The sequence below is a fragment of the Astyanax mexicanus genome, chromosome 8 (genome assembly GCF_023375975.1).
Source record: "Astyanax mexicanus isolate ESR-SI-001 chromosome 8, AstMex3_surface, whole genome shotgun sequence".
In the NCBI taxonomy this organism is placed as follows: domain Eukaryota; kingdom Metazoa; phylum Chordata; class Actinopteri; order Characiformes; family Acestrorhamphidae; genus Astyanax; species Astyanax mexicanus.
Window position 1 is genome coordinate 18,637,072 of NC_064415.1, and position 25,863 is coordinate 18,662,934.

Here is a 25,863-nt window from a genome sequence, read left to right on the forward strand (position 1 = left end):
GATATGATGACAGTGTGTTCCTCTTAATGGCTGTCGCAAATGCTGCTGTTTTGCATTTAGCACACGACCAGCGTGGGCCGGAAGTCAGCCCAAAATATTTATGCATCTTTTTCCCAGAGATTGTAAACAGCAGCATCGGGACAAATCAATTAGTATTAATATTATGACCGCAGCACTGTCTGCAAATGAGGGGAGGGGGCGTGCAGCATTTGACCATTTTCCAGATTCACAGAATGTTCTGCCCAAATTAGCCCTCTGCTTTCCCTGCTGTCTGGTTTTGTTTGTTCGTTTTTTGAAATCACTCTCGCCAGCTGTGGCACAGTAATGAGGGAAAATGGGAGGATATTAGTCACAGGAAAAAGATGGAGGAGTGGAGAGGTAAGGTCCATGCTGTTCGTCATTTTACCGGAGATGTTGGGTAATTATGTATTCAGTGCCCTTGCATGTTATTATTATTAGGCCGTTTTAACCATGTTCACGGCTAATGTTGGATTTGTTTATCCCGTACAGTCACGTTTTCAGACCACTTGCCCCTTTAGCTGACGCATATAAGCACATGGGCACACACACACATATATATATTCACACACACATACACACACATGCGCTGTGATGCGTTGCCTTCAGCTACATGAGTCCTCAAACGTAATGTTCTTGTTCTGTGCACAAACATACAGAATCACACGCACCGGCCGACCCCGACAGACCCGCTCACTCCCTTTTACAAGGTTACTGTTCGTCTAGCTGCCCATTTGCAGTTCGCTTTATAGATACTTAACCCTCTTTAACTCAGATTAACTCAGCCCTGAGAAAATGTCACAAGGCAATTACACACGGTCACGCAGTTAAAGGAAACGGCACAGGACGCTTGCTATTGATTTTTATAATACTGTACGCTCATATTACAGCTGATTGATTGTGTATCGTGAGGTCAGCTTGGCTCCTCAGCCCGACACAAAGTCTTTACCCTCCCTGATGACACTTTACCACAGCTGCTCTCAGCCAAGAGCCCACAAAACCCCAATCACCCACCCTGAGCTCCACTGTGGAGCAACACAGTTAAAAAAGATACAATCAAGAGGCTTTTAGAGATTAATTACATGCAAATGTGACTCATCTGAACCTACGTTTTACCACAGGTCATTTAAAGAGACCTAAAATAAAAGAACATCCACAAAAATGGTAATTCAGACTTAATTATTAAATAAGTAAATAATTATTTTAGACAATGTTTTAGTGATCCTGTCAAATGATTTTTCAATCGATCAATCAATCAAACCTTTATTTTCATTGAGGGTGACCCTCATTTACAATGTCGCTGAGCATTTAAATTTTAAAAGGTATTGAAAATATTTAATAAGATATTAAAATAATAAGGAGCAAAATAGTATAAAAAAGTAATAAATAAAAGAAATACAATTTTTAAACCGACATTTAATATAGATAAAATGTATACGTAAAAAAAATTGGACATTTTAAAAAGACCATAAAACAAATTGACACATAAAAAGTAAAGAATTTATAAAATATAAAATAAATAAAAAAATAATAATAGTAAAATTAAAGTAAAATGATTACAAATGATAAAACTAATAATAATTAGATTTATATATAAATATAAATAAATTAAACAAATTAGAAATTAAAATTATTAAAAAAGAGGAATTCATAAAAAATGTAATTTGCTTATTTTACCACTATTTAAACATTTCAGATGTTCTCTGATGGTCATGAATATATCAGTAGAAAGGAATTAAATTAAATACAAGAAAAAAAAAATGATTTTGTTGGCAATTCTTTTTTTACATCAGCATACAAAGCATACATTTTTTTTTTGCTTTCATTTGTTTTTGGCAGTAGATTTGTTTGTGTGATATATTTGTGGTGCACTATATTGGATAACAACACTATCCTCTCTATAAATTCCAATTCATATCAGTCTATTGAATCTAAAGCATAGCTTAAATATAGCTATAAATGTACTTACACATCGTGGTGTCGTGGATATATGATTTTAAATTGGGTACATTTTAAACAAGAAATGGTTTCTTTTCTTTTCTTAATGTGAAACAATTCTAATATTTGATCAGAATATTACATCACACGTTCCTGGAACTCTGGTTCTGAAAACTCACCAAAACATTTCTCTCTTTCTGCTCTTTTTTTCCAGAATGCTGATGTCTTGCCTGTACTCCGGAATTCTGGGAATTGAAGTCCTGGAGCTCTCCCGCATGTTCAAGTGCGACTGCCAGAAGCGGAACAGGGGAGAGGGAGGTGCGGCGTGGTGTGTGTCTGCACACACAAGGTCCAGCACGCCTCTCAATCACGCCTCTCGAGCACTTTCGAAAGACCTATAAAAAAAAAGAAAAAAGAGAAAGTTCATCTCTGGTTTTAGTTTGACTTATTGCAGCAATCATTACGAACAAGTGCCAAAAAAAGAACTCTCCTGCCTGCTGCCCGGATTGTTTTCGTTACAAACAAGCACTGCAGCCAATCAGAGGATGCGGCGAAGGAGCCAATAAGGTCCGACAGTCGGGCGCACGGACAGTTTGGAGCTGAATACTCACAAAAGAATTCGATCAGACAATGGCTGAACTTGAAGTTCTCAATTCTTGAATATGTTATACATAATTTGCAAAAAAAAGAAGTGCCTATTGTTCATGATTGTAGATGTTTCTGCTTGATTTTGAGGAACTGGCGTGAACTTTCAGAGAGAAGCTTTTAATTTTTTATAGTGCTGGAAGTGAGCTGAGGAGGCAAAATCATCAGGAAGAGAATGTCTGGGGTGGTACAGCAGTGTGAATGGTTTAACTAATGATGATAATAATGATGTTAATAATGCTGATGTTGATAATGTTGATGTAAAAAGCCCTCAAATAGCCTGTGATGTTCTTAGCTAATTAGCATAGCAGCTTTAAAATAAGCCTCAATACCCCAGAGCCGCCCCACTACTGACACTACTGTCTTTCTCCATGTTCCTTCTGTTCTTAGCTTTGTCTGGAAATGATCTGTGTAAATACAAATAAAACACCATTCGTTCATAACTGAGCAGCTGCAATGCTGGACAGACGTTACAGTAGGGGTGTAATGGTACACAAATCATGGTTCAGTTTGTATAACAGTTCAAATGTTACTGTTTAATACAACCACAGGGGATAGACATGCACAGACTAACCTACAGCAGTTTCCTTTGTTACATTTATTCTGCTTTTATTTAGTAAGTCACAGTGTGTTCCACCTAGTGCTGTAGTATAGTCCTCTCTTAGTAAGTACAGGGACAGCCTGTATTGTACCCGTTTCTGCACACATTCCACAACCAGGATTCAGCATTTAATATAAGATGGAAAAGGCAGAATGTCTGTTAAATATATATGTTTCCACAATTTTCCTGCAAACAGAACAGAAATAAGGAAAAAACATAGACTACAGCAAGAGAGGAGGGGGTGTGGGTTAGTTTCCAGGTTGACCTGTTTGTGAAATTTGGTTCCACATGACAGTTGTCTATGATCTTCATCTATAGAAATGGAATATGACAGCCGCTTTAAAAGTTGACTGTAAAAAAGCTGTGAAAAACAGGCTGTGGCCTAATGTTATGTTTACAAAGCAGATAAAAGTGTCCCAAAGGAAAAACCCAAGAAAATTGTTTTTTTTCAATTCTGATCTGGTCCAATTCAATATGTAGTATTAAAATCTGATATGTATTCATACTCTGAATGAATGATTAGAATTCGTGCAACTTTTATGTTGAGGAAAATAAAACAAATTACTGTGAAGAAAAAAAGGTAAAAAAAAACAGAAGCAGTGAATTCAAAACGTCAGTGGTAGTAAAACGAGGTAACACCAAAGCTCTGAAATATTTGAACTAATGTGGACTAATATCTGTATATCTTAATATCTAGTATTTATCAGCGAGCTCAAGCTAATTCTTGGTGATTAGCTAAGAATCCATCTGCAGCCTGAACTCCTTCACAGATTATAACAAGAATTAAAGTGAAACTTAACATGAAGCATTGCTGTTTGGCACATGTCCATCACAGAGAGGACTATTCAGAGAGATGTCAGATGGGTCACATTAAAAAGATTGTATGAACAGCCTAAAATAAATATTAGATTTGGCCAGAAAATCCTTTTTGGGCAATTTTTCCTGCTGTGTGAACATAGCCGAAGTGCCCCTAGTGAAAATGATCAACATGCCGAGTTCTTGCACTTTATTATAAAGTGTGTTGTGCCACATTTTTGAACCCAACTATGCACATAAAACAGCCGGCAGAGCTCAAAGCATCTGTACTTGTGCTTTTTGCAAAGTTTGTTTTGGGCATAAGCCTACCATGTACTCTTTAAACAACTGTGTGCACAAACACACATATCGTTACACCCCTACTTTACAGAGAGTTGGCAGACATCCCATTAAACCTGATGAGAGAAACTGTAGCACGCTTGGTTTAGAGGCACTACAGTTCATTACCTTACTTAAAGCTGCTTCCCTCCTGAGCTGAACTTTGTTGGTTTAACATGTTGTCAAAATGATGACAGCAAATTTACTACCATGCTACTTATCAGGTGGATGGTAGGACAACTTTGTAAATTTTGTCCAACCTGTTCACCTGTTACATTTTACATACAAAAAACAAAACATATTAATTGATACGTTGAAATATATACAGCTCTGGAAAAAATTAAGAGACCACTTCAGTTTCTGAATCAGTTTCTCTGATTTTACTATTTATAGGTAAATGTTTGAGTAAAATGAACATTGTGCTTTTATTCTATAAACTTCGGACAACATATAACCTGAAATAATGCAAACAAAACAATTAAAGATCTCTTAAAGATGTAAGAGTTCAATAGAGTTCAAGAGAAATCAATATTTGGTGGAATAACCTTGGTTTTTAATCACACTTTTCATGCATCTAGTTGTGTTCTCCTCCACCAGTCTTACACACTGCTTTTGGGTAACTTTATGCTACTTCTGGTGTAAAAGTTCAAGCAGTTCAGGTTGGTTTAATAGCTTGTGATCATCAAATTTGGTAAAATCAAAGAAACTCATCATTTTTAGGTGATCTCTTATCATATTTTTTCCAGAGCTGTATGTACTGCACAAGCTGAGGGGTGCGCTACAGTTTCTTATCAGGTTATACTGGATAGTGTCCAGCCTTGCAGCAGGTCATCTACAAAATAAGAGCTTACATTTGGTGACACAGCATGAATACCTTTCTTTTTCTTTCTCTGTGTGTCCCATCTGTTTCATTCACCTCTCTCTTTTCCCCACCTCTCTCTCTCTCTTTCTCTCTCTCTCTGTGTTTATCTTCACCTATGAGAAATGTTGAAGCTATGCAGTAGTAGTACTTCAGTGCCTCTTCATCTGCCTCTCTCTTTATCTCCTCCTCTCCTTCTCTCTCTCTCTCTGTTCTCTGCTCACACCAGCGTAAACGGTAGCGTGTAACAGTATGGGCTATTTTTAGCTGGACTCCTGAGGTGGGATGTTTCTCTGTGATGGTACCTGCTGTTACTTACCTCATGCAGCACGCAAGGACGCCAGCGGAACTGGTCCACAGCGGAGTGTACTAATTACGTGTCAGGTGGGAATGTGAAGGACTGTATTAAATCTGATAAAAGTAGTTCCTCTGTTGTGCTGATCTGAGGCCAGTTTAGTCTTTTTTCTGTTGTTTTTAATGTAGAAATTCTGTTTAAGGTAAAGATCAGTGCTCAGACAGCTGGATTTAGGATTGGAGTGAAAATACAGTAAAATATCTGCCCTAACTGTATGATTTTGTAATATGATAAAAGACAAACAATGCCAAAGCTACATCAGTCTGATTATTCTCCACTACTTTCTTTATATATACACCTCTGGAAAAAATGATGAGTTTTTTTTATTTTACCAAATTGAAAACCTGTGAAATATAATCGAGCTTTACAAGCCATGAAACTAAGCTGAACTGCTTGAATTTTTGCACTAGAAGTGGCAGAAAATTATCCAAAAGCAGAGTGTAAGACTGGTGGAGGAGAGCATGCCAAGATGCATTAAAACTCTGATTAAAAACCAGGGTTATTCCACCAAATATTGATTTCTGAATTCTTAAAACTTTATGAATATGAACTTGTTTTCTTTGTATTATTTGAGGTCTGAAAGCTCTGCATCTTTTTTGTTATTTCAGCCATTTTTTTCATTTTCTTTAAATAAATGCTCTAAATGACAATATTTTTATTTGGAATTTGGGAGAAATGTTGTCCGTAGTTTATAGAATAAAACAACAATGTTCATTTTATTCAAACATAAACCTATAAATAGCTAAATCAGAAAAACTGATTTAGAAACTAAAGCGTTCTCTTAATTTTTTCAACAGCTGTATTTTGTCATTTTTAGTCTCATAAATCTCAGTTATACTGTGCTGTCTGAACATGATGAAGCACCTTCTGAAAATGATTTCTGGTATGTTTATACTTCATGGAGGGCGGTGGCTGTTGTTGCACCACGGCTTCTGAAAGACTTCATAACAGGATTAAGAGTTGGCCTGTCACTATAACATTTCAATTATTTAAAAAAATATTGCGACAAATTACACCATTTATTCCAATGATGTATTAATAATACTGTAGAGATGTGTATCGGCATGAACTTAGTGATATGATATGTATTATGATACAGGGATATGATTCAGTAAATCATGATATATTGTGATTGTGAAAAAAAACACTTCTTCATACAATCAGGACAGTGGGATCTGAAGACAGAGAACACTAAATGAAATACTGTCTGCTACCAATTTTATAAACTAAGGAATACAAATTTATAGTGGTTTTGAATATCCATACAGTATTGCAAAACAAAATATTGTAATACTTTATATGAAACAATATTTTCTCTTAGAAATGACTGTGATAAACAATATTATTGTTATTTTTAGAATATTCTGTTTATTTCTTTTGCATGTTCAAACATCAAACAATCCACAAACACATAGACACAGCTTCTTACTATCCTGTACCCTCAATCCCAAGGCACAATTAAGCCTTACCCTTCCGTTCAAAAAGAAAAAAATATATAAAATAATAATAATAATAATAATAATAATAATAATAATAATAACAACAATAATAATAATAATAAAAAAAACAAAAGTACATTACCATTTACCTTTACACAAAAAGAAAATAATTAGACTTGTTTCTTCTGTACACAATGGGTGTATCTGGGTACTTTATAAAGTAATCTTTAGTCAAGATACGTTTCTGGGCCAGTTTACCAAACGAAATACAAAATACAGAAATACATCAGGTTTCAATCCAATCAGATACTTGCAAACCTTCAAATCAAGCTATAAATGGGGACCAGATTATTGATATTTTAAGGCCATTGTATGCCACTGATGTGATAATATAATAGCATAAAAACACATTTACATTATTTTAAGATAAAAAAAAAAAAAATGTTTCAAATTTGTATTTGAAGATGCTACAGAATAAAAAGTTCCCTCTAAAGAACCATGTTTGTATAAAGAAATGTGTGATTGGGAAGGTTCTTTACCACTTTAAAAGATTCTTTATTGTAGCGATAAACAATTTTTTATTATCATTTTAGGAAAAATAAAGTGATATTTTGATAATAAAAAAGCATAATAAGGCAGTTACACCTTTTAGTACATTTTAATATGAAACGTTAATATTAAGAACATTTTGACATGGTTCTGTATAATTGCGATAAACAATATTATTATCATTTTTGGATAAAAAATTTATAATATAATGTTATATAATGATACAAAATAAAATAACATAATGCAGTTACACCTTTTAGTAGAACAATGAACTTTTAATAGTAAGAACATTTTGACAGTGGTGTTGGAATATATAAAATGAGAATTTATTCAGAATATAAAATATTCAATAAAATATAACACACTGTCTCATTTATGATTCTAAGCTGTCCTTGCCAAAAAAATATATATATTGAGCGATACCAAGGTCAGAAAAATGGATTGAGATTATGTCCATATGCTGAACATTAAGACAATAACGTAATGTTTATCATGACGGGCCTATTTTTTTTTTTTTGTATGAAACTAAAAGAGAGATTCTACTATAAAATCTCCCGATTAATCATTCGAAGCACCTTTTTGTTTTAGGAGTAAACGCTAAGGTTTACATAAATGTGTGTTTTGATCATAAATAGTTCTCCCTCTACTCTGCGCTCTCCCAGGCAGCACCGGCGTATCCCGTGTTTGCCTGGATACAGTTCATAACAAATACGCTTTATTGCATCCAGACCGGGCTCCAGAGTTACAGCAGACTACCCTGCAGCCCTGTGAGGCCTCAGCCGCTTTACACTGTACAGCCCACACTCCATCCATCTCTACTGTACAATATAAACCAGCCACAGCACCAAGTCTGGACTGAAGTTCAGACACTATAATCACCTTTCCCAGAGAGTACTACAGCCTAGTGTGCAAATGAGTTCTGACTAGTAACTCAAACCTGCCTGACAAGTCGATAATGTAGTTTATAACAGGCTTCATACAGCTTTACAGAGCATTTGCATAAGACTGTGATAAGTTCAGTAAGTCATATTGAACCCAATGTACTTACAGCATAAGCTGGAGTCTTCAGGAGCTACAAAGGATTCTTTAAGTAAGAGATTCTTAAACTTTGTTTAAGTAGATTTTTCAATTCAAATCAATGCTCAGTTAAGTGAACTAATAAACAGCTCTGGAAACAAAATAAGAGAGCACTTCAGTTTCTGAATCAGTTTCTCTGATTTTGTTATTTATAGGTATATGTTTCAGTAAAATTAACATAGTTGTTTTATTCTATAAACTACAAACAACATTTCTCCCAAATTCCAACTAAAAATATTGTCATTTAGAGCATTTATTTGCAGAAAATGATAAATGGCTGAAATAACAAAAAGATGTAGAGCTTTCAGACCTCAAATAATGCAAAGAAAACCAATTCCAAGTTTTAAGAATTCAGAAATCAATATTTGGTGGAATAACTCTGGTTTTTAATCACACTTATCATGCATCTTGGCATGTTCTCCTCCACCAGTCTTACACACTGCTTTTGGATAACTTTATGCCACTCCTGGTGCAAAAAATTCAAGCGGTTCAGCGTAGTTTAATGGTTGTGATCATCCATCTTTCTCTTGATTATATTCCAGATATTTTCAATTTGGTAAAATCAAAGAAAACATAATTTCTAAGTAGTCTCTTATTTTTTTTTTCCTGAGCTGTAGATTCATATGAACCTGAGATTGAACTTTAAAAAATGTGCCAAGTTTGGGCAAAACCGGAAAGAAGAAATTCTTCATATAAACACAAATATTTTTAATAATGATAGGTTTAGTGTTCCTTGTACAATTACAACTTTTTTTCTGAAAAAAAAAATCTCTTTTCATACTTAAACAACACCTGAAATATCTCTTAATGAATTAATATAAAATCAAATTGAGACATTGTGAATCAGAGTCAAATTGATTTGGGAAATGAGTGATGATACTCAGGATAAAGGTTTAATGAAGTTGATGTAAAAGTTGTTTACCAATATTAAGGTCCTTCTCATCTCACAACTCTTACAGGCTAAATATTTAACATTTAAATATTTTATATTTAAATGTTTTTTTCCCATTTTCTCTCCAATTTACACGGCCAATTACCCAACCCACTCATTAGGACTCCCCCTATCCAGACTAGCACATGCCTCCTTCGATACATGTGATGTCAGACTCCGCCTCTTTTTAAACTGCTGCTGATGTAGCATGGCCGAGTAGCATCACAGTGCGCTCGGAGGAAAGCGCAGCGACTCAGTTCTGATACATCAGCTCACAGACATCAGCCTTGTGCTGATCGACATCACCCTTTGGAGTGTTGTGTGGAGAAAGCACCATCTACCCACCCAGAGAGAGCAAGGTCAACTGTGCTCTCTCTGGGTTATGGCAACTGATGGCAAGCTGCATGAACAGGATTCGAACTGGCGATCTCCTGATTATAGTGGCAGTGCTTTCAATTGCTGGACCACTTGGGCCCCCACAGGCCAAATATTTCTTAAGCCAAAAATATTGGCTATAGCAGAAAATCTTAACCTTTTTCAATATGCCATGTCTCCATGTCCTTAATTCTCATTATTTTTTACAACCCCCTCATGTTGCGACTCTATTCTATAGCATAACTCAAGAAAACCTTCACAGCGCCTGTATTTTAAGAGCATATAGTCTCCACACACTCTGTTCCAGCACTGTAACCTTTCACACACATTCAAGATCTAAAGGTGCAACAAGGAATACTTTAAAAACTGTCATAGAGGAACTCATTTAAACCTATTAAAGCTTTAGAGAAGTTCTTCACCAGTTTAAAGCTTCTTCACACTCACATCTCTTTAACAAAAATGGTTCTTTATAGAACCAAAAATGGTTCTTCTATGGCTTCACCTAAAGAACCCTTAATAACACCAGTATTTTACATGTGTAGTAGCTCCACTCACTGTCCCAGCAGTGTGACCTTTCACACACATACAAAAAATAAGTTTGAATGGGATTTTTGACTGAATTCTGAACATATTGTCCAACCTCGCAACAACAGCTGCTATGAAAGAATGATTTGTGGGCGGAGCAGGGACAGATCAATCAGCATGATGTCATGTATATATTGGTTACATGGTGGATATTCACTTTCACTATTCAGCCAGATTAGCCTTTTCTTTACCCTTAGACTGAACTGGGCTTGGCAGGGTTTCCCTAAAACACCTTGCAGTATACATAAAATATATATTTAAAAAAATACAGAGTAAACATTATATCAAACACAAACTCTCTGTCTCTTTTGCTCTACCAGTTTTGATCATCTCTATATTTATGGTTTTTTCCCAAGTTGAGCCATGTTTGGTAGATGTACAGTACTGTGCAAGTATATGATTATTAGCTCAGCAAAACACTAATATCAGAAAATAACATTTATACAAAAAAAGTGGTTTATTTTACTGTGTTCATTAAAACATCTAACAAAGCTCTCCTCATGACAGTCTAGTTTTAGTTTTAGTTGTCATCATATCAACACCTGGTTTGATAAAATAAGTGTTTAATGGTGGTAAATCAGGTGAGCTGGTGATGGGATTAAACATATATCTACTAGGGTGCTGATCTGGATCAGGAGTTCAGGAGAAATCTGGAACTGAACTTTGTTCCTTTGTTGACCTTCATGAAAATTATTAATTTGAATCATTGCTTTAGAAGAGGGGTCGGCAATTAAGTCCGACCCCTGCTTTAGACTTTATTTATGTTTATTTTCATTGGTTTAAATAATATGTGCTATTTTCAGACAGACACTTTCTAATTGCTAAGATAAATGGTTTTAAACACAGGGTTCATACACTTTTTAACCAATAAAGTCCCATGATTTTTTATGATTTTCCATGCCTTCAAGGCAAAGTTCATTATCATATGATTTTTAAAACAGTGCAGACATGGACTAAAACTAAAAATCAACTAAAACCATAATGAAAATTTATTATAGTAGGCCTAAAATGAATATTAATAAAATGTATGTTAGATCCTGAGAGCTCCATTGTGTAGGCCTAAATTACTGAATTAACTCTGAGCTCATGTATTTGTTAGCTTAAAACGATCAATAAACTAAAACACAGATTTGTAGACCAAATTTTTTCCAAAACTTTCTGGGTATTTTAATTTTTCCAAAACTTATCCAGGCCTGGAAATTGCTATTTTTAAATTCCATGACTTTTCCAGGTTTTCATGACTGTACGAACCCTGTAAACAATGTGCTCAGGTGTCTAAATCTTTTGTAAAGTACAGTGTATCTGATCCTGAACTGCAGGAGTAGTTGTTTAACAGGCTTAACAAAGCTGAAGCCATGACGGCCTGTTGTCAGGACATACCTAAAGATGTAATCTAAAATCTGTACCAGTCTATTTCATTATCTCTCGCTATCCCATGGAATGCATGTGATTTTTGTCTCAGTGGTGGGGCTGAGAGGACTCTGAATGTCAATTTACTGCTAAAGTCTTTGAGAAAATCCAGTTATGGTGCAGCAAACACCATCTCCCTCAGGAGGCAGCGTGTTCACGTATTTGGCGCGTTTAGGTATTTGTAAGAGGATACACAGCATTGTGTGGAACAGAAAACAGAAGCTTTTAAAACTGATGTTTCAGTATGTTTTGGAGGGAGCTGGCATTCCTACAAGTATTTTTCCTGTTTTTTTTATTCTTACTATACAGTATTTTGTCTTTGGGGAATAGAGCTCATCACCAGGGTCCTGGGTGATCTAATGCGCTAGAGTTTGTTTTGTTTTGTTTCCTGTGATTTCCTTTGAGAGACCTTCATAATCATATTGTGTGAAAGAATAAGGGAAATGTGAGGTGCAGACTTTTGTTATTCATGTTTTTTGATGCTCTGTTAAAAAAATGATATAAATATTGTGGATATTGTACAAATCCTGAGTGGTACTTTTTTAAAATCAGTGCCACAGAAATGCTAAGGGTCTAAAAAATCTCGTTAAAACCAATAAAAATAAATAATTATTAAGTAGAAAAGACATTTTTCAGAATAAAATCATTGATACAACACTCATCTAAGCATCTACGGTTTAGGAGGCATTAGCTTTAGCATTAGCATACCCAATACATACTAGCTGCTTTTTAAAAGTGCACTAAACCCCCTGCTTTTTGCTAACTTCACCTCAGCTCAAATTTAAAAAAGGGGAGGGGTAGTTTTGGAGGGGCACTGGGTGATGTATGGGTTTAGAGGCGGGGCAGTAGTGAAAGCTGATTGGCTGAGCTGCAGCAGCAGCAGCAGCGTGCCTCTGATAGACCCGGTGAGACCCAGATGGTTGGACGTATTATTGATTGACTAATCTGAATATTGTGATGTGTCTGCATAATAATATATATGGAAACAAAATTATCGATGCCTATAGCCATTTTTAAAGGTTAAGAAATGTTTATAAAAAATGTAAGCAGGAGGGACAAAACATAAAAAGCTGGACAAAAAATAAAAAATGTTCAATTTCACATTAAAAATATGGTTAACATTTAGTGGCTCTGTAATAAAGCTTAGGCTGCAGCCAAGGTGTCATAGAAGGCGGTTCCAAAGTACAGGACAATTTGTACACAGCCAAAAATGCAGTTTACTTTTGGAGAGATTTTGAGGAGGCAATTGACATATCTTTCCAAACCCTTATTACCCACAGTTCTTTGCACACATTACATTACATTACATTACATTTGGCAGACGCTTTTGTCCAAAGCGACTTACAATATTGAAGTGCAAATAATAGAAGAGGTTAAGTACAAAAATAATAGAAGTTAAAAATAAAGCATCTATAGATAGGGCCTTAAGGAGGTCAGAGGGAAATAATGGGATAGAGGAGTAGAGAAGAGGAAGAAGGAGATGAGGTTAGAATTAGTTAGTTTGTTAGAGGTGTTAGGAGAGTAAGTGCTCTTTGAAGAGCTCTGTCTTCAGGAGTTTCTTAAAGATAGCGAGAGATTCTCCTGATCTGGTAGTGGAAGGTAGTTTGTTCCACCATTGGGGAACTCTGTATGAGAACAGTCTGGATTGCTTTGTGTGAGTGTTTGTTTGGCAAAGCGAGGCGACGTTCATTGGAGGAGCGCAGCGGCCGGGAGGTAGCGTAAGCCTTCAGGAGTGAGTGCAGGTAGGAAGGAGCCTGTACTGTCATCACCTTGTAGGCGATTGTAAGCACTTTGAATTTGATGCGAGCAGCAACCGGTAGCCAGTGGAGCTCAATGAGCAGCGGGGTGACATGTGCCCGTTTTGGTTGGTTGAAGACCAAACGTGCTGCTGCATTCTGAATCATCTGTAGTGGTTTTACTACACAGGACGGGAGGCCAGTTAGTAGGGCATTGCAGTAGTCGAGGCGTGAGATGACGACTGCTTGTACCAGGAGTTGGGTGGCCTGTTGCGTCAGAAACGGTCGAATTTTTCCGATGTTGTAAAGCGCAAAGCGGCAGGATCGAGCAACTGAGGCCACATGGTGCGTGAAGAGAAGCTGGTCATCAACCATGACACCCAGGTTCCTAGCAACCTTTGTCGGTGAGAGAGAGAGAGAGTCGATGGTTATGGCAAAGTTGTGTTGAATAGAAGGTTTTGCTGGTATGACCAGAAGTTCAGTCTTTGAGAGGTTTAGTTGGAGGTGATGTTCCTTCATCCATGCGGATATGTCTCATAGACACTGTGATATTCGTGCAGAGATTGAGTGATCATCGGGTGAGAACGACAGGTATAGCTGAGTGTCGTCAGCAAAGCAGTGGTAGGAAAAACCATGTGAGCGGATAACACATACAACATGATGGGCGGGAAAAAACAGCACCACGGCAATGGAAGAAAAATGTATGTAAAAACTGTTTTATTTAGTCCAGCATATTTCAATGTGTTTTTGCACAGAGGCATAAAGGCAATAGAATAATGAGTACTGCGGAACCCAAGACTGTATATTGTGTGTAACTAAAATTTCAGCATCCGAAGGTAAGGTGTTTTTTTACGTTAGGTGTTCATTCGAACAGTAAGTCCAGGTCCAGAATAGAAAAGTGTTTGACAGTTACTAAAAAAAAAAAAAAAGATGGTAATCAACCACAAGCTTGGCAGGAGATGAGTCGACTGGTGTGTAATTACTTTCTAAAATTCTCTGACTGCTGACAGTATAAGACCCAGCTAATTCACAAGCCAGATACATCACACAGATTAGTGCTGTGTGAATAACAACCACTAATGCACCCCATTAAAAATGTGCTTTCTCCAGTAATGCAGAGCTCTCACACACTGATCGGCTCTGTATTAGTTCTTTTTCTGCACTTAAAAATTAAAAGTGATTTTTTTTTTTGGTTCTGAAGTGATGATATTGATGATTTTTCAACTTTTACAAGTTCCTTGCAAATTGAGACAAGTGACCTTACCTGTCATGAATGGAAGGATGAAAGGATGATGTAAATGCAGGTTTAACTTTAATGAAGTATAAATATAAACTACAGCAAAAAAAAAGCTGAATAACAAGCAAAAAAACAAAGAGCAACGAAAGCATCAGACCGGAAATAGACTCTCAAAATATGGGGATCAGAAAACCTAAAATCTCATCCCAGACAGGAGACTGAAGACCAAATAGAGTAGTGCAAAACAGCTAACTCTCACCATTACTCTTCAATCAGGTATTTGTACATACTCTGAAATGTTTAAAAGCTTTACCAAAAAAACAGAAAAATCCTCTCTTTAAAACTATCTATATTAAGTTATACATTAAGGGTTTTTACATAATTCATAAGATGGGCAATTAAACAGTGGCTAGCTGTGCAAATAATAAACACTGAAAATACCAAAAATGTACAAAAAAAAAAAAACTCAACAAGGAACACTTAAACAAAGGGGCTTATATGCATGCTGAGGGTGAGGATCACCTGGGACCGGTAACAAGGGGGCGGGGTAACAAATGAGACATGAGGGACATGAGATGACAGGGTGGAGCTAAGGCAGAGACAAGACAATAACAAAAGAGCACAGGCCTAGGAACACAAGACAGAAAAACAGAGGACAGGAACGAAAAAAGACCAAAAACACAAAAAACACAGGGCAGACACTTCTCAGTGCAGTGATGTTACCAGGAAATTCAAAAACATTCAATAAAAGGTTCTAAGAAAATTCAGAAAATGTGACTGATTGAACGTTCTAAGAACATTGACTGCAATGTTTAGAAAATATTCTACCAACCAAAAATTGTTAGCTGGGAGGCTACTATTAAGAATGTGTATTCATAGCTCGGGACCGTCCTGTGCTTTGGCTGCAGCTTAAGTTTTGGAACGCAGCTTCTGTCTAGTCTGACCCAGCTGCTCTTCATCACTGACTTTACATTTGTACACCTGTTTACAGAGCGGTAGCACTTTTAGCACCAGGCTTTAGTCCAGTAAACGGTTCCCTGTGATGCTGATCAGACCCTGTGCGGAATCCACAGCCCGTTATTGAGTGCTAATGGACGCTAAAGCAGAGGAAATATGAGCCTAATTTACAACAACAAGACTGCAGCAGCTGAAAGCCAAGCTGATTCAGCATTAACACGTCTGTGCTACCCAAGAATCCTTTTTATCTTTTATTACCGAATCTCTCCTTTAGTTACAGTCCCGTCTCTCACTCCCTGCACCAACGTGATGACAAGCCCTTCTGCTGCCGTCCAAACACACAAGACGTTCATTATGTCGTGTGTGTAGTGTCTGGTGGCAGATGGTGTTCTCACCACACAGATAAATTCATATTATGTCTACGCTTGTAACAGTATCTCAGGTGAGTAACACACTGACCCAGCAGGAATCAGGCGGTTCACACCTGGATCCTGTGTTTACTCTCAACACTCTTTTTCCAAAGCTGCGGTGTTTGGCTCTGAGTCTCTAGTTTCCAGGAGGAACTTTAGCTACTAGGTCTGATTACTCGATAAAACCAACAAAAAGTAATTGACTGACCTTCTCAGTGAATCAGCAGAGATTGAGCCGCAGTGTGTAGAGTTTAAATGTTTCTAAAGGTTCTGATATACACCTTACCTTACCTTACTTTTTGCTATTTTTGAAATTTTCTACAACACGCTGTATATCTACTAGAGGGTTTTTAATCCGTTTAAACCGTTTTTTTTTTAGGTGTCCTGGCAGCAAATGTCCCACTGTATACCTAAAACAACTACCATACTTGTTGGCATACTAGGTTGATTATGGTTAAGTCAGCTTTTCTTAATATTTGGCCCCTTAAAAATAAATCTCTGAAACAATAGACTACCTAATTACTAATACAATCAATATTGGGGCACTAATTTACTCAGATACAAGATTCAGAGTTGAAGGCAGGATGTAAAAGTATATATACTATCAAATACAGAATACAGAAGTTAACAAATGATACCAGAATCACAGCAAGTCAGATAAGATGCATAAAAACGTGTTAAAACACAAATAAACTAAAATACATAACAAGAAATCACGCACTGTTTAAAAGCAAGTTTGGATAAGTGAGTTTTTAGACCTGATTTAAAATACGAGACAGAGGTAGCTTGGCGAATAGCGGGCGGCAGACTATTCCAAAAGTCTTGGTGCATACACTAAAAATGCACAATTACCTTTGAGTTCAAACAAACTCTAGAAATGACCAACAAATTCTGTGATGATGATCTCAGAGAGCGCTGTGAGACTGTGGAGGTGAGCAAATCTGCAACATAAGAAGGTGCCAGACCATTTAATGCTTTAAAAACAATTAAAAGCACTTTAAACGCTTACTAAAAGGGCTTCAGACAGAGAAATTACACTGCATAAACAAAATGTGCTGCTAAAGTAGAAACTCTTAATGTCTGCACTTACTAAGTCATATTTCTTTACAAATATGGAGACCAGGGGTCTGCAACAAAAACATAGCCATTTTTTGTACAGAGTGTTTATCTGAGGCACTGTAGCCTTTCTGTCAGCTCCAACCAGTCCCGTTTCTGTCTGCAGGACTGCTAAACACTTACAGTAGCTTCAGGGAAAATGAGAACTTGCTCTCATAGACTTTAACACTGAGACATTGCCTACATTATAAAGGTTAGCTCCCAAAGGGAAATGACAAGACACTAATGTTAAGTTAAGAGGAAGAAAGACTCAACCTGTGTGCAAACAGATGGTGCAAGAAGCCAAAGGGAAATGTGACTAAAGAAAAAAACCCAACAAAAATAGAAAATAACTCAGTGTACAATGTACCCATGTTGTCTAATGTCTACAGAAGTTACAGAAGTTATATGCCTTTGGTCAGTGCTAAAATTGCTCAGATACTGTTTTTTCATGACTCTTTACGTTGGTTTTCTCTGCCAAATGTTCTCAGAAGGCAGCTGTGTTTTTGCTTGACCCAGGCAATGTAAAGTTTTGGGGGGTGTAAATAAAAGAGTCAAGACTGTAACGAAACATTTCAGGTTTTGGATTTGGCCCATTGTACGCCCCTCTTTATCTTATGTGAGATTTGCATTTGAATCAGGAGGCAACAGTGTTTGAGGTTCACGGTATGTCACTTCCATACTAACCTCTCCATATTTCACTGTGCCAAAGAGAATACAGTTCCCTCTATGGATACCTTTTAAGAAAAAACAACCGCTTATGATATATTTGTGTATTATTAAAACTCATCATTTTCTTCGGCATCAATTGTATCTATGTTTTTACCTTTCTGCTTTACTTTTGTCTGTTTTGTATGGTGGATCTGTCTTCCCATCTTGCTTTGGTCAGGTTCAGCTTTTTAATGTTTTTTTTTTCTCTCTCTCTCTCTCTCTCTCTCTCTCTCTATCTATCTATCTATCTATCTATCTATTATATCTTTAAATAAACTTAATTTTTAATTTATTGAAAGGATAACATTTTAATATGTGACATACAGTATAAACACAAATACAGAATAAACATTTAGAAATGGTAAAAAATGTACCATGTCTAAGGCTTCACAAACAGAGTAAGCACCTCATGGGAAAAAGATAAATAATAAAGCACCATGTCTAACCTTAGCTCTCTGCACAAAAATAGCATTGTGTAACAATACACGCATCACACAGCAGCAAAACACAAAGAATCCAATGCGCTGACCCCAGTGTATAGCTCACCCAAACTGCTGGGGGCAAGGAAACATGGATCTAAAGGTATTCTGTCTCTGACCTGGTTGTACACGTATCCCTTGATCCAGTTTCTCATCTCCAAGGTGCCCTATGGAAAGCCTGGAGTGTTAGGTGGCTCTCTTACTCTCATTCTCTCTCTCTCTCTCTTTCTCTGTGTGTGTTAAAAATATAGAAGATTCTTTATCAAAGTCCCAAGTGTAAAAATGAGATGTTCAAGAATACAGCAGTATTTAATCTCTTAATCTCTTAATCTTGTGTATCTATAGTTCATGCTTAATTACTACAGACAATAATATTAACTAATTTTTCTTGTGATTAATAAAACAATAACATCTTTGAATATCTTCTATTAAAATGTGTAAAGTCAATAGTAAATTGATCACAAAGTGTTTTCTCAGGGTATACATTGTGAGGTGATATCTTGTGCAGCTTGGCCATTGGCCAAGTTTGAACAAGGCCTGAGGCTGAGTTGAGGCATTTAACATTTCTCATACATGACAGTGAAGTGGATGGGAAATCATGACCAGCAGTGATTGGTTAGAACTGTTCATCCAAATAGACAAGAAATTACAGCTATGTTCACTGTGGAAGGCTCAACATCCGTATCCCGCCGGACAGTAAAGACTTCTTTTGCTATGATGGAAGACAAAAGTCATGGAACATGATTCTAGTTCCTGTTCCATGCCCTTTGTCCCATCAGTGTTTTGTCCATAGCAAGACTATGATGAGAAAGTGACTCTAAACAACCCTACAAAAATAACTCATCTTTTTTTCTTTTCCTATTTTAAGCCATCGCTGTTCTTCGTCTCACTGGACGTTATATAAATATCATAAACAAATCTGACCCTTGGTCCAGCAAATCGATTACACAAGTGCCCAATCTTCATCTGGAAGAAAAGTAAAGCCACTTTCTCTCTGGGGACTTCCAGCCTCTTTAGGAGAGAAAAACAGAACAAAAACACACTCTCACACACACTATTTTTTATAACCATTTCTTTTAAGCCTTACATAACACGATAAGGCTCTTCCTTTAATTACATTATTGCTACTGTCCTGGTTGTGGAAATAGATCTTGGGAAAGGACAGTAGTTGGGATCTATACTAAAACACGAATACGATTTCCGCTTCTGTTTTTGTAACAGATAAAAGTTTAAAGAAGAAAACTGTCTGAAGACCTGCTTTCATAAGATGTCAGTACTTACACTGAGCATGTTTCCTTAACATTTTCAGATCCTGCATCCATTACAATGGACATCATGTATTTTCTTTATTTTTAAATGTTTTGTGGCACATTACACTGTTTAAGAGCTGTTGTCCATCAGAACAGACTAAAACCCAGCCAATTAACAGGTTTATAAAACAATAAAACTGTTGCTTGGCCTCGGGTGCCCAACAAACTGGAAAAACAGCAGTACCAGAGGTCATTAGGGGAAAATAATTCTGTGTTTTTAGAACACTTTCAAAACATGTTTTTTTCCTGTTTACTTTTTTGGGTTTATGGAATAAAAATGTCAATATGAAATATAAAATATTACAAACAGGCTTCCAATGCAATGGAAATAAAAAGCTATTAAATATTTTAGTTAATTGGATTTATTTGCTTCATAGATTTTATAATAGAATGTTTTTTGTGTGTGCATTACAGAATTTGTTTTTTATTATTATCACTTGAGATAATTCGGGTCTGAAAGGGTTAAAATCTGAAAACATATGTTTTTATAACATTATAATTTGATTTAATACAAAGTTAATGCTGAAAATATCTTACACATATTGGTGCTTTAAACACACTGAACATGTTCTCTGTCTAATTGTTATATACTTTCCACAAATATTTGTTTGGAAGCTTAAAAAAGAACAGTGCAACTACAGTTTTACCCTTCATTTCATATCAGACGGCCATCATTTCCAACCCCACAGCACCACAATCTCGGGACTGGCTGTACTGCAGGAAATCTTCCTGCTTTATTGCTTCCCTTTTGGCTCAGCCAAGCAGGAAGGTCACTGGCTGTGTGTGTGTGCGGGACAGAAAGAGCGATGGAAATAACCTAGGAATTGAGTCTAACAACAGGGCAGCCCTGCGTTTAGGCCAAATCTAAGAGCACTTTACATAACAGGCATGGCAGCTCGGGTTTTTATACACCCCTGTTCTCCATATGCTCCATACCCTCTGCTATTCTCTAAATGTTCATGATGTTTTCTTTGATTGCCCGGTAGTTACGGGCCAAACAAAGTTCAGCATACACTAGTCTAGAGGACAGCAGTTACACAGTGCAGGCTCATTGCCCGTGACATAGGAGGTAATCATGTTTTAATGCATTTTAATACCCTGCCATTAGCCTCTGGTTGCCTCATTGACTTAGCATACTTAGCTAAACAAAAAGCGCTTTCTCTCACTTCTCTACCTTTCACCATAGGGAATGTTTGGAGAGGGTTTATATCATGTGGAGCAGTGAAGGAGGTTTTGAGGGAGGACACAGAAAGGGTGTGTTAAAACTGTGTTAAGAGCATTTAGAACTGTATCCTCTTATAAAAGGCTTTTTTGGTTGATTAATACGGAGCAACATTGGCTTCCCTGTGGCAGACAAGGCTTATTTTTTTACTAGCCGAGCTACACACCGTGTTACACCAATCAAATTCCTTCCTTGGGCAAGACCCCAAAGACTACAGTCACTACTATGAACCAAATGTAAAGTGATTTCAATTTAAGTTGCTCTGGATCAGATTGTAAGGAATTTATTGGCTTTTCAATAAACCATTGCATATATTTTACCTTAAAAAACAATTTATATATTAAACTAACACTTCAAAAATTACTGTGATGCTCTACTGATGTATATTGTAATAAGAGAAAGTGCTTCTCTATTGTTGCCTGTACTCATTTATGTTTAACATTAAATATGGATATATACTGTACATATACAGCATTACCACCCACAGTGGACAGAGCAGTGGTTGGTAATGATTGTGACCCATGACATCTGGCTAGAATTGTCTGTGCAAAAATCACATCTACATTTAGTGCAGGAGACACCACACACATATCAAACAGATCAGTGCATCATTCTGTAGCTTCAATAGCTATAGCTTTCATGGGACATTACAAAAGATAAGGGATCTGAAAATAAAGTAGTTCATATTCCATTACTTTTGGCAAATCAGTGTGATATCAGTTACTACCATTACTCTTCTCTAGTAAGAGAAGTAGAAGTAAATTTTATTAGTTTAAAGTTTAAATTGGCAGTCTGTATTATTTTGTTTTTAATCTGAAAGCAGAAGCATTTCTGAGTAGAGAAGGGATAAAATTCTGATGTTTAATGGTACCAGTGTGGAACTGGAATGACCATTCCTGCCAAAACGAATATATTCATTGTAAAAACTGGGGTGTCGGTTGCTTTTACAGGAGTTTTTCTGTCCACGTCACATGTTTTTTAATGTCCTTTTTTTTACAAGTACAGCCTCTAAAAGAGGATCCGGCTCAGTTTTACTGAACGCGAGTGGCTGGTGGAGCAATGGAGACTTCAGAAGGGAAACTTCAGAGCTCAATAGCAAGTGAAGTTTCTGACCGAGCATCCTCTCTCCTGGAATCGGATTCATCCGCTCTTAAAAGTGACCGCATCACACCCCGTCCAGTTTAAAATGATTCTTCCGCATGCTAGGTGCAATTACCCATTCTCACCAGAGAGGGCTCTAAATCCCAAAAATTACAGACATCAGCTTTAAGCATAGCAACTATAGTCATTCAATTTAAATTCTTGTGTACAGTCTGATGGTACGACTTAAACTTATATACAGCTTTTTGATGAGATACAATTTTCATATAAACGTTGTCAAAATACTTAAAGTTAGAAATGAATGGGGTGCAAAAGTGCACACTTATCTAGCATACTTCTGCTGCACCAATACACACAGTTTCAGATATAATACTTCAGAGATGTTCCCCTTTCCTCATTAACAAATTCACTGTTACTTTGACCTGCACTCGTTAATTTGTTGTTTTATTTTTATCCCTCGTTACCTCCATTTACCTACACTTATTTTTGTCACATGGCCAAAGCCTACAGTTTTATTAACCTGACAGCCACACATTGTACACATTGTACTGCTTGTACTCATTCACAGATATACTGACCCATACTCAAACACTTGTTCCACCCATTCAGCTGCTCAACCATTATGCATTTCCTTCAGTAAATGAACTTTTCTAGCTTTTATTGGCTTTTATTGTGTGATTTTACCATTGAACTATGTATTTTAAATGACATTTGATACAATGAAGTTATTGCCAACAGAACTATAAAGTTTTATTGTAATTTCTTTCGGATAAGGGTGTATTTTTGAATAGAACAGGCCTTTCATGATCAATTAAGAGCAGTTTAAGTGTTTCCTGGAAATGGCTCAGATAAGGAGTTGTGTGTGGAGAGTACAGGCTGAACCGAGGGGCGGTGGAAAGGGGAGAGGCGTGCTGCCACTTTGGGGCCTTGAGATTTTATTTTTCCTGAAAAGATTGCCTGAGAACCCACAGACACATGGTACAGAATACCCCCACAGCCGGGGTGTGTGTGTGTGTGTGTGTTAGAGAGTAAGCGAGAGAAAGTGAGAAGCAGAGAAGAAGGATGAGAAAGAAAGAGAGAGAGGGAGGGGTGAGAAAGCGACAGCATGGACATGTTCCTACACACTCTGAAGAAAAACATGCAACAAGAGCTTTTCAATCTCGTGCTGCATGTTTTTGAGGGGATCACAGAACAGAAGGCCATCCTTCAGACCGGAAGATGTTTAAAGTATCAGATGAAAACTCATCTTTGATTGTGAGGAGCTGCAAGCTTTTCAGTGAAAAAGAAAACAGACAAAAAAAACTTCTTAAGACACGGAATGTTCCACTTTCTAGGCATTTCTGGGGGAGGGGCAGTAATCCAATGTACAATGCATGCAGTCATGATTGACAGTCCCCTCCCAGCTCGCCCCTTCCCCAGTTTTCCCCTTTGCTGCTGCCTCATGCTGAGGCAATGTGGCAGTTGAGGATGGGGTGTAGAATAGGGGATTTCTGGTGCGCTTTCGCCAAAGTGGAGAAGGTCAAGGGTCATACTTTTGAATGGGACAGGGGCAGAGCTGATTTAGGCCTAACACAGAAACATGCTTTTACCTGTCCTCAGTAATGGGAGTGAATATGCAGTGCTGTTTGATCATGTGTTGATAAGTGTGTTGGGAAGTAAATGTTCTCATGAAAATGTTTGGATTGTAGATCTAAGTAATTTATGATCAGTTTATAAGGAAAGTATTTTAATACATCACTTTAATCAGTCTTTAATGAAGTCCTCTAAATGTCAGCTGATAACTGATGATCTGTCACTAAAAGCAGTGAGGTCGTTAGGAGCGTGAGGAAAGAAGCTGGAGGCGTGAATATTAACAGTGCCTGCCTTCATTCATTTTAACTCACTCAAATATGTGCACTTTTTTCCCCAGGTGCTTTTTTCTGTACAATAGCCCTATAGTGCTGATGAAAAACAACATGAACCCAAAGAACTCTCAGAGCAGGTCTTACACACAGCACACGCACGCCACCTGCTGGTTATCTGACACTCACACACTGACATTTCAGCGAACCCTTATTCCTAGCCCTTATGGGCAGTTTTCTGACAGAGATCAGGCCTAGTCTTGGACTACACTGCTTTCTGAATGCAGATTTTCATTTTAAAGACAAAAAAAAAAAACATATCGCTTAATTCCTGTCCAGGATGGAGACGTATAAAATATAAAGCTCTGGAGAAAAAAAAAGAGACCACTTAAAAAAAATGAGTTTGTATGATTTTACCAAACCAAGCTAAACTGCTTGAATTTTTGCACCAGGAGTGGCATAAAGTTATTTAAAAGCAGTGTGTAAAACTGGTGGAGGAGAACATGCCAAGATGCATGAAAACTGTAATAAAAAAACAGGGTTATTCCACCAACTATTGATTTCTGAATTCCTAAAACTTTTGCATTAGTTGAGGTCTGAAAGCTCTGCATCTCTTTTGTCATTTCACCCATTTTTCATTTTCTGCAAATAAATGCTTTAAATGACAATATTTTTTATTTAGAATTTGGGAGAAATGTTGTCCTTAGTTTATAGAAAAAAACAACAATGTTCATTTTACTGAAACATATACCATATGCATATAAATAGCAAAATCAGAGAAACTGATACAGAAATTAATATGGTCTCTTAATTTTTTTCCAGAGCTCTATATGTGTCTATGTTTCATTTGAAAGCTCAGACTTTTACAGTTTTCTTTACAAAAGAAGCAGAATTGCCCTACTGGTACAATAACAACATATTACTCATTATCTGGGCAAAAGCTTGAAAAGAAAATGACACTAAGTGGTGCAATTAACTTTTTCCATTGCACCTTCCCACACAAACAAAATTCCAGCATGGACAAATAACATCAAAACCACAGAACAAAATAACACATTAACAAATCAAACTCGATTCCGCTTATTATGAAGCAATAAGAAACAAGCATTAAATTTAGATGCTGAAAACTTAATTTGTGGTTACGTTTTTTAATTTAAAAAAGCAGTCAACTGCTGATGAATGAAAATGACTTAAGCATAGCTATAAATCAAATTAACGTAATTTAACACTTACTCAAAATGAAATCTATCAACCAATACACGTTTAGTATCTGCTTCTTTACTTGAGTTTTTTTCTAAAATAAACAGCTTATGTTTGCTCTTTTGTAATAGTTTACAGTTTTCACTGGTGGAAAAGATGAAAAGCAGCCTTATCATAAATATTCGAAATATCATAACTCATCTCATCTTGTGCATTATTAAAAAAAAAAAAAGGTTTTCCCACTTAACATTGACTATTTGTGTGCAGTTTATAAGTGGACTAGAAGAGAAGGTTTTCACTGAACTTCACTGTCGACAATGTTATTTACATAAATAGATGCCAAAAATACATGCTTCTAAACTTACTCTAAACACATTCAGATCCCTTATTTGTTTGTCTCAGCTAAAGTAATATAATTTAGAACACAGCACAACTGTTGAGTGATGTAGGATACTAAAAAAAGCTATTCCCAAATATTTGACTTAAGACTGTCTTCTTTTTCACCAGTAAAGAATGTAAACCTGATAATGACACTGAATAAACATATTCCAAAACTGTTTTTGTGAGACTCACATGGAAAATATGTGTTCTAAGTCCACTCACTACACTATTTAAAAATAATCCTAAATCAGACATGTCTTGAGGAAT

General features: G+C 36.6%; 2 protein-coding genes across 2 annotated transcripts in view; both read left to right on the top strand.

The window, feature by feature from the left end:
* si:ch73-335l21.1 (insulin receptor substrate 1-B) overlaps positions 1 to 5,806 on the top strand; it is a 75,156-nt gene extending 69,350 nt beyond the window's left edge. The window contains exon 3 of the mRNA XM_007241996.4: positions 2,171 to 5,806. Within this exon, the coding sequence (XP_007242058.3) occupies positions 2,171 to 2,178 (8 nt within the window). The 3' untranslated portion in view covers positions 2,179 to 5,806. The remainder of the gene's footprint in view (positions 1 to 2,170) is intronic.
* Positions 1 to 25,863, top strand: part of slc16a13 (solute carrier family 16 member 13) — a 252,457-nt gene that overhangs the window by 150,753 nt on the left and 75,841 nt on the right. The window lies entirely within an intron of this gene.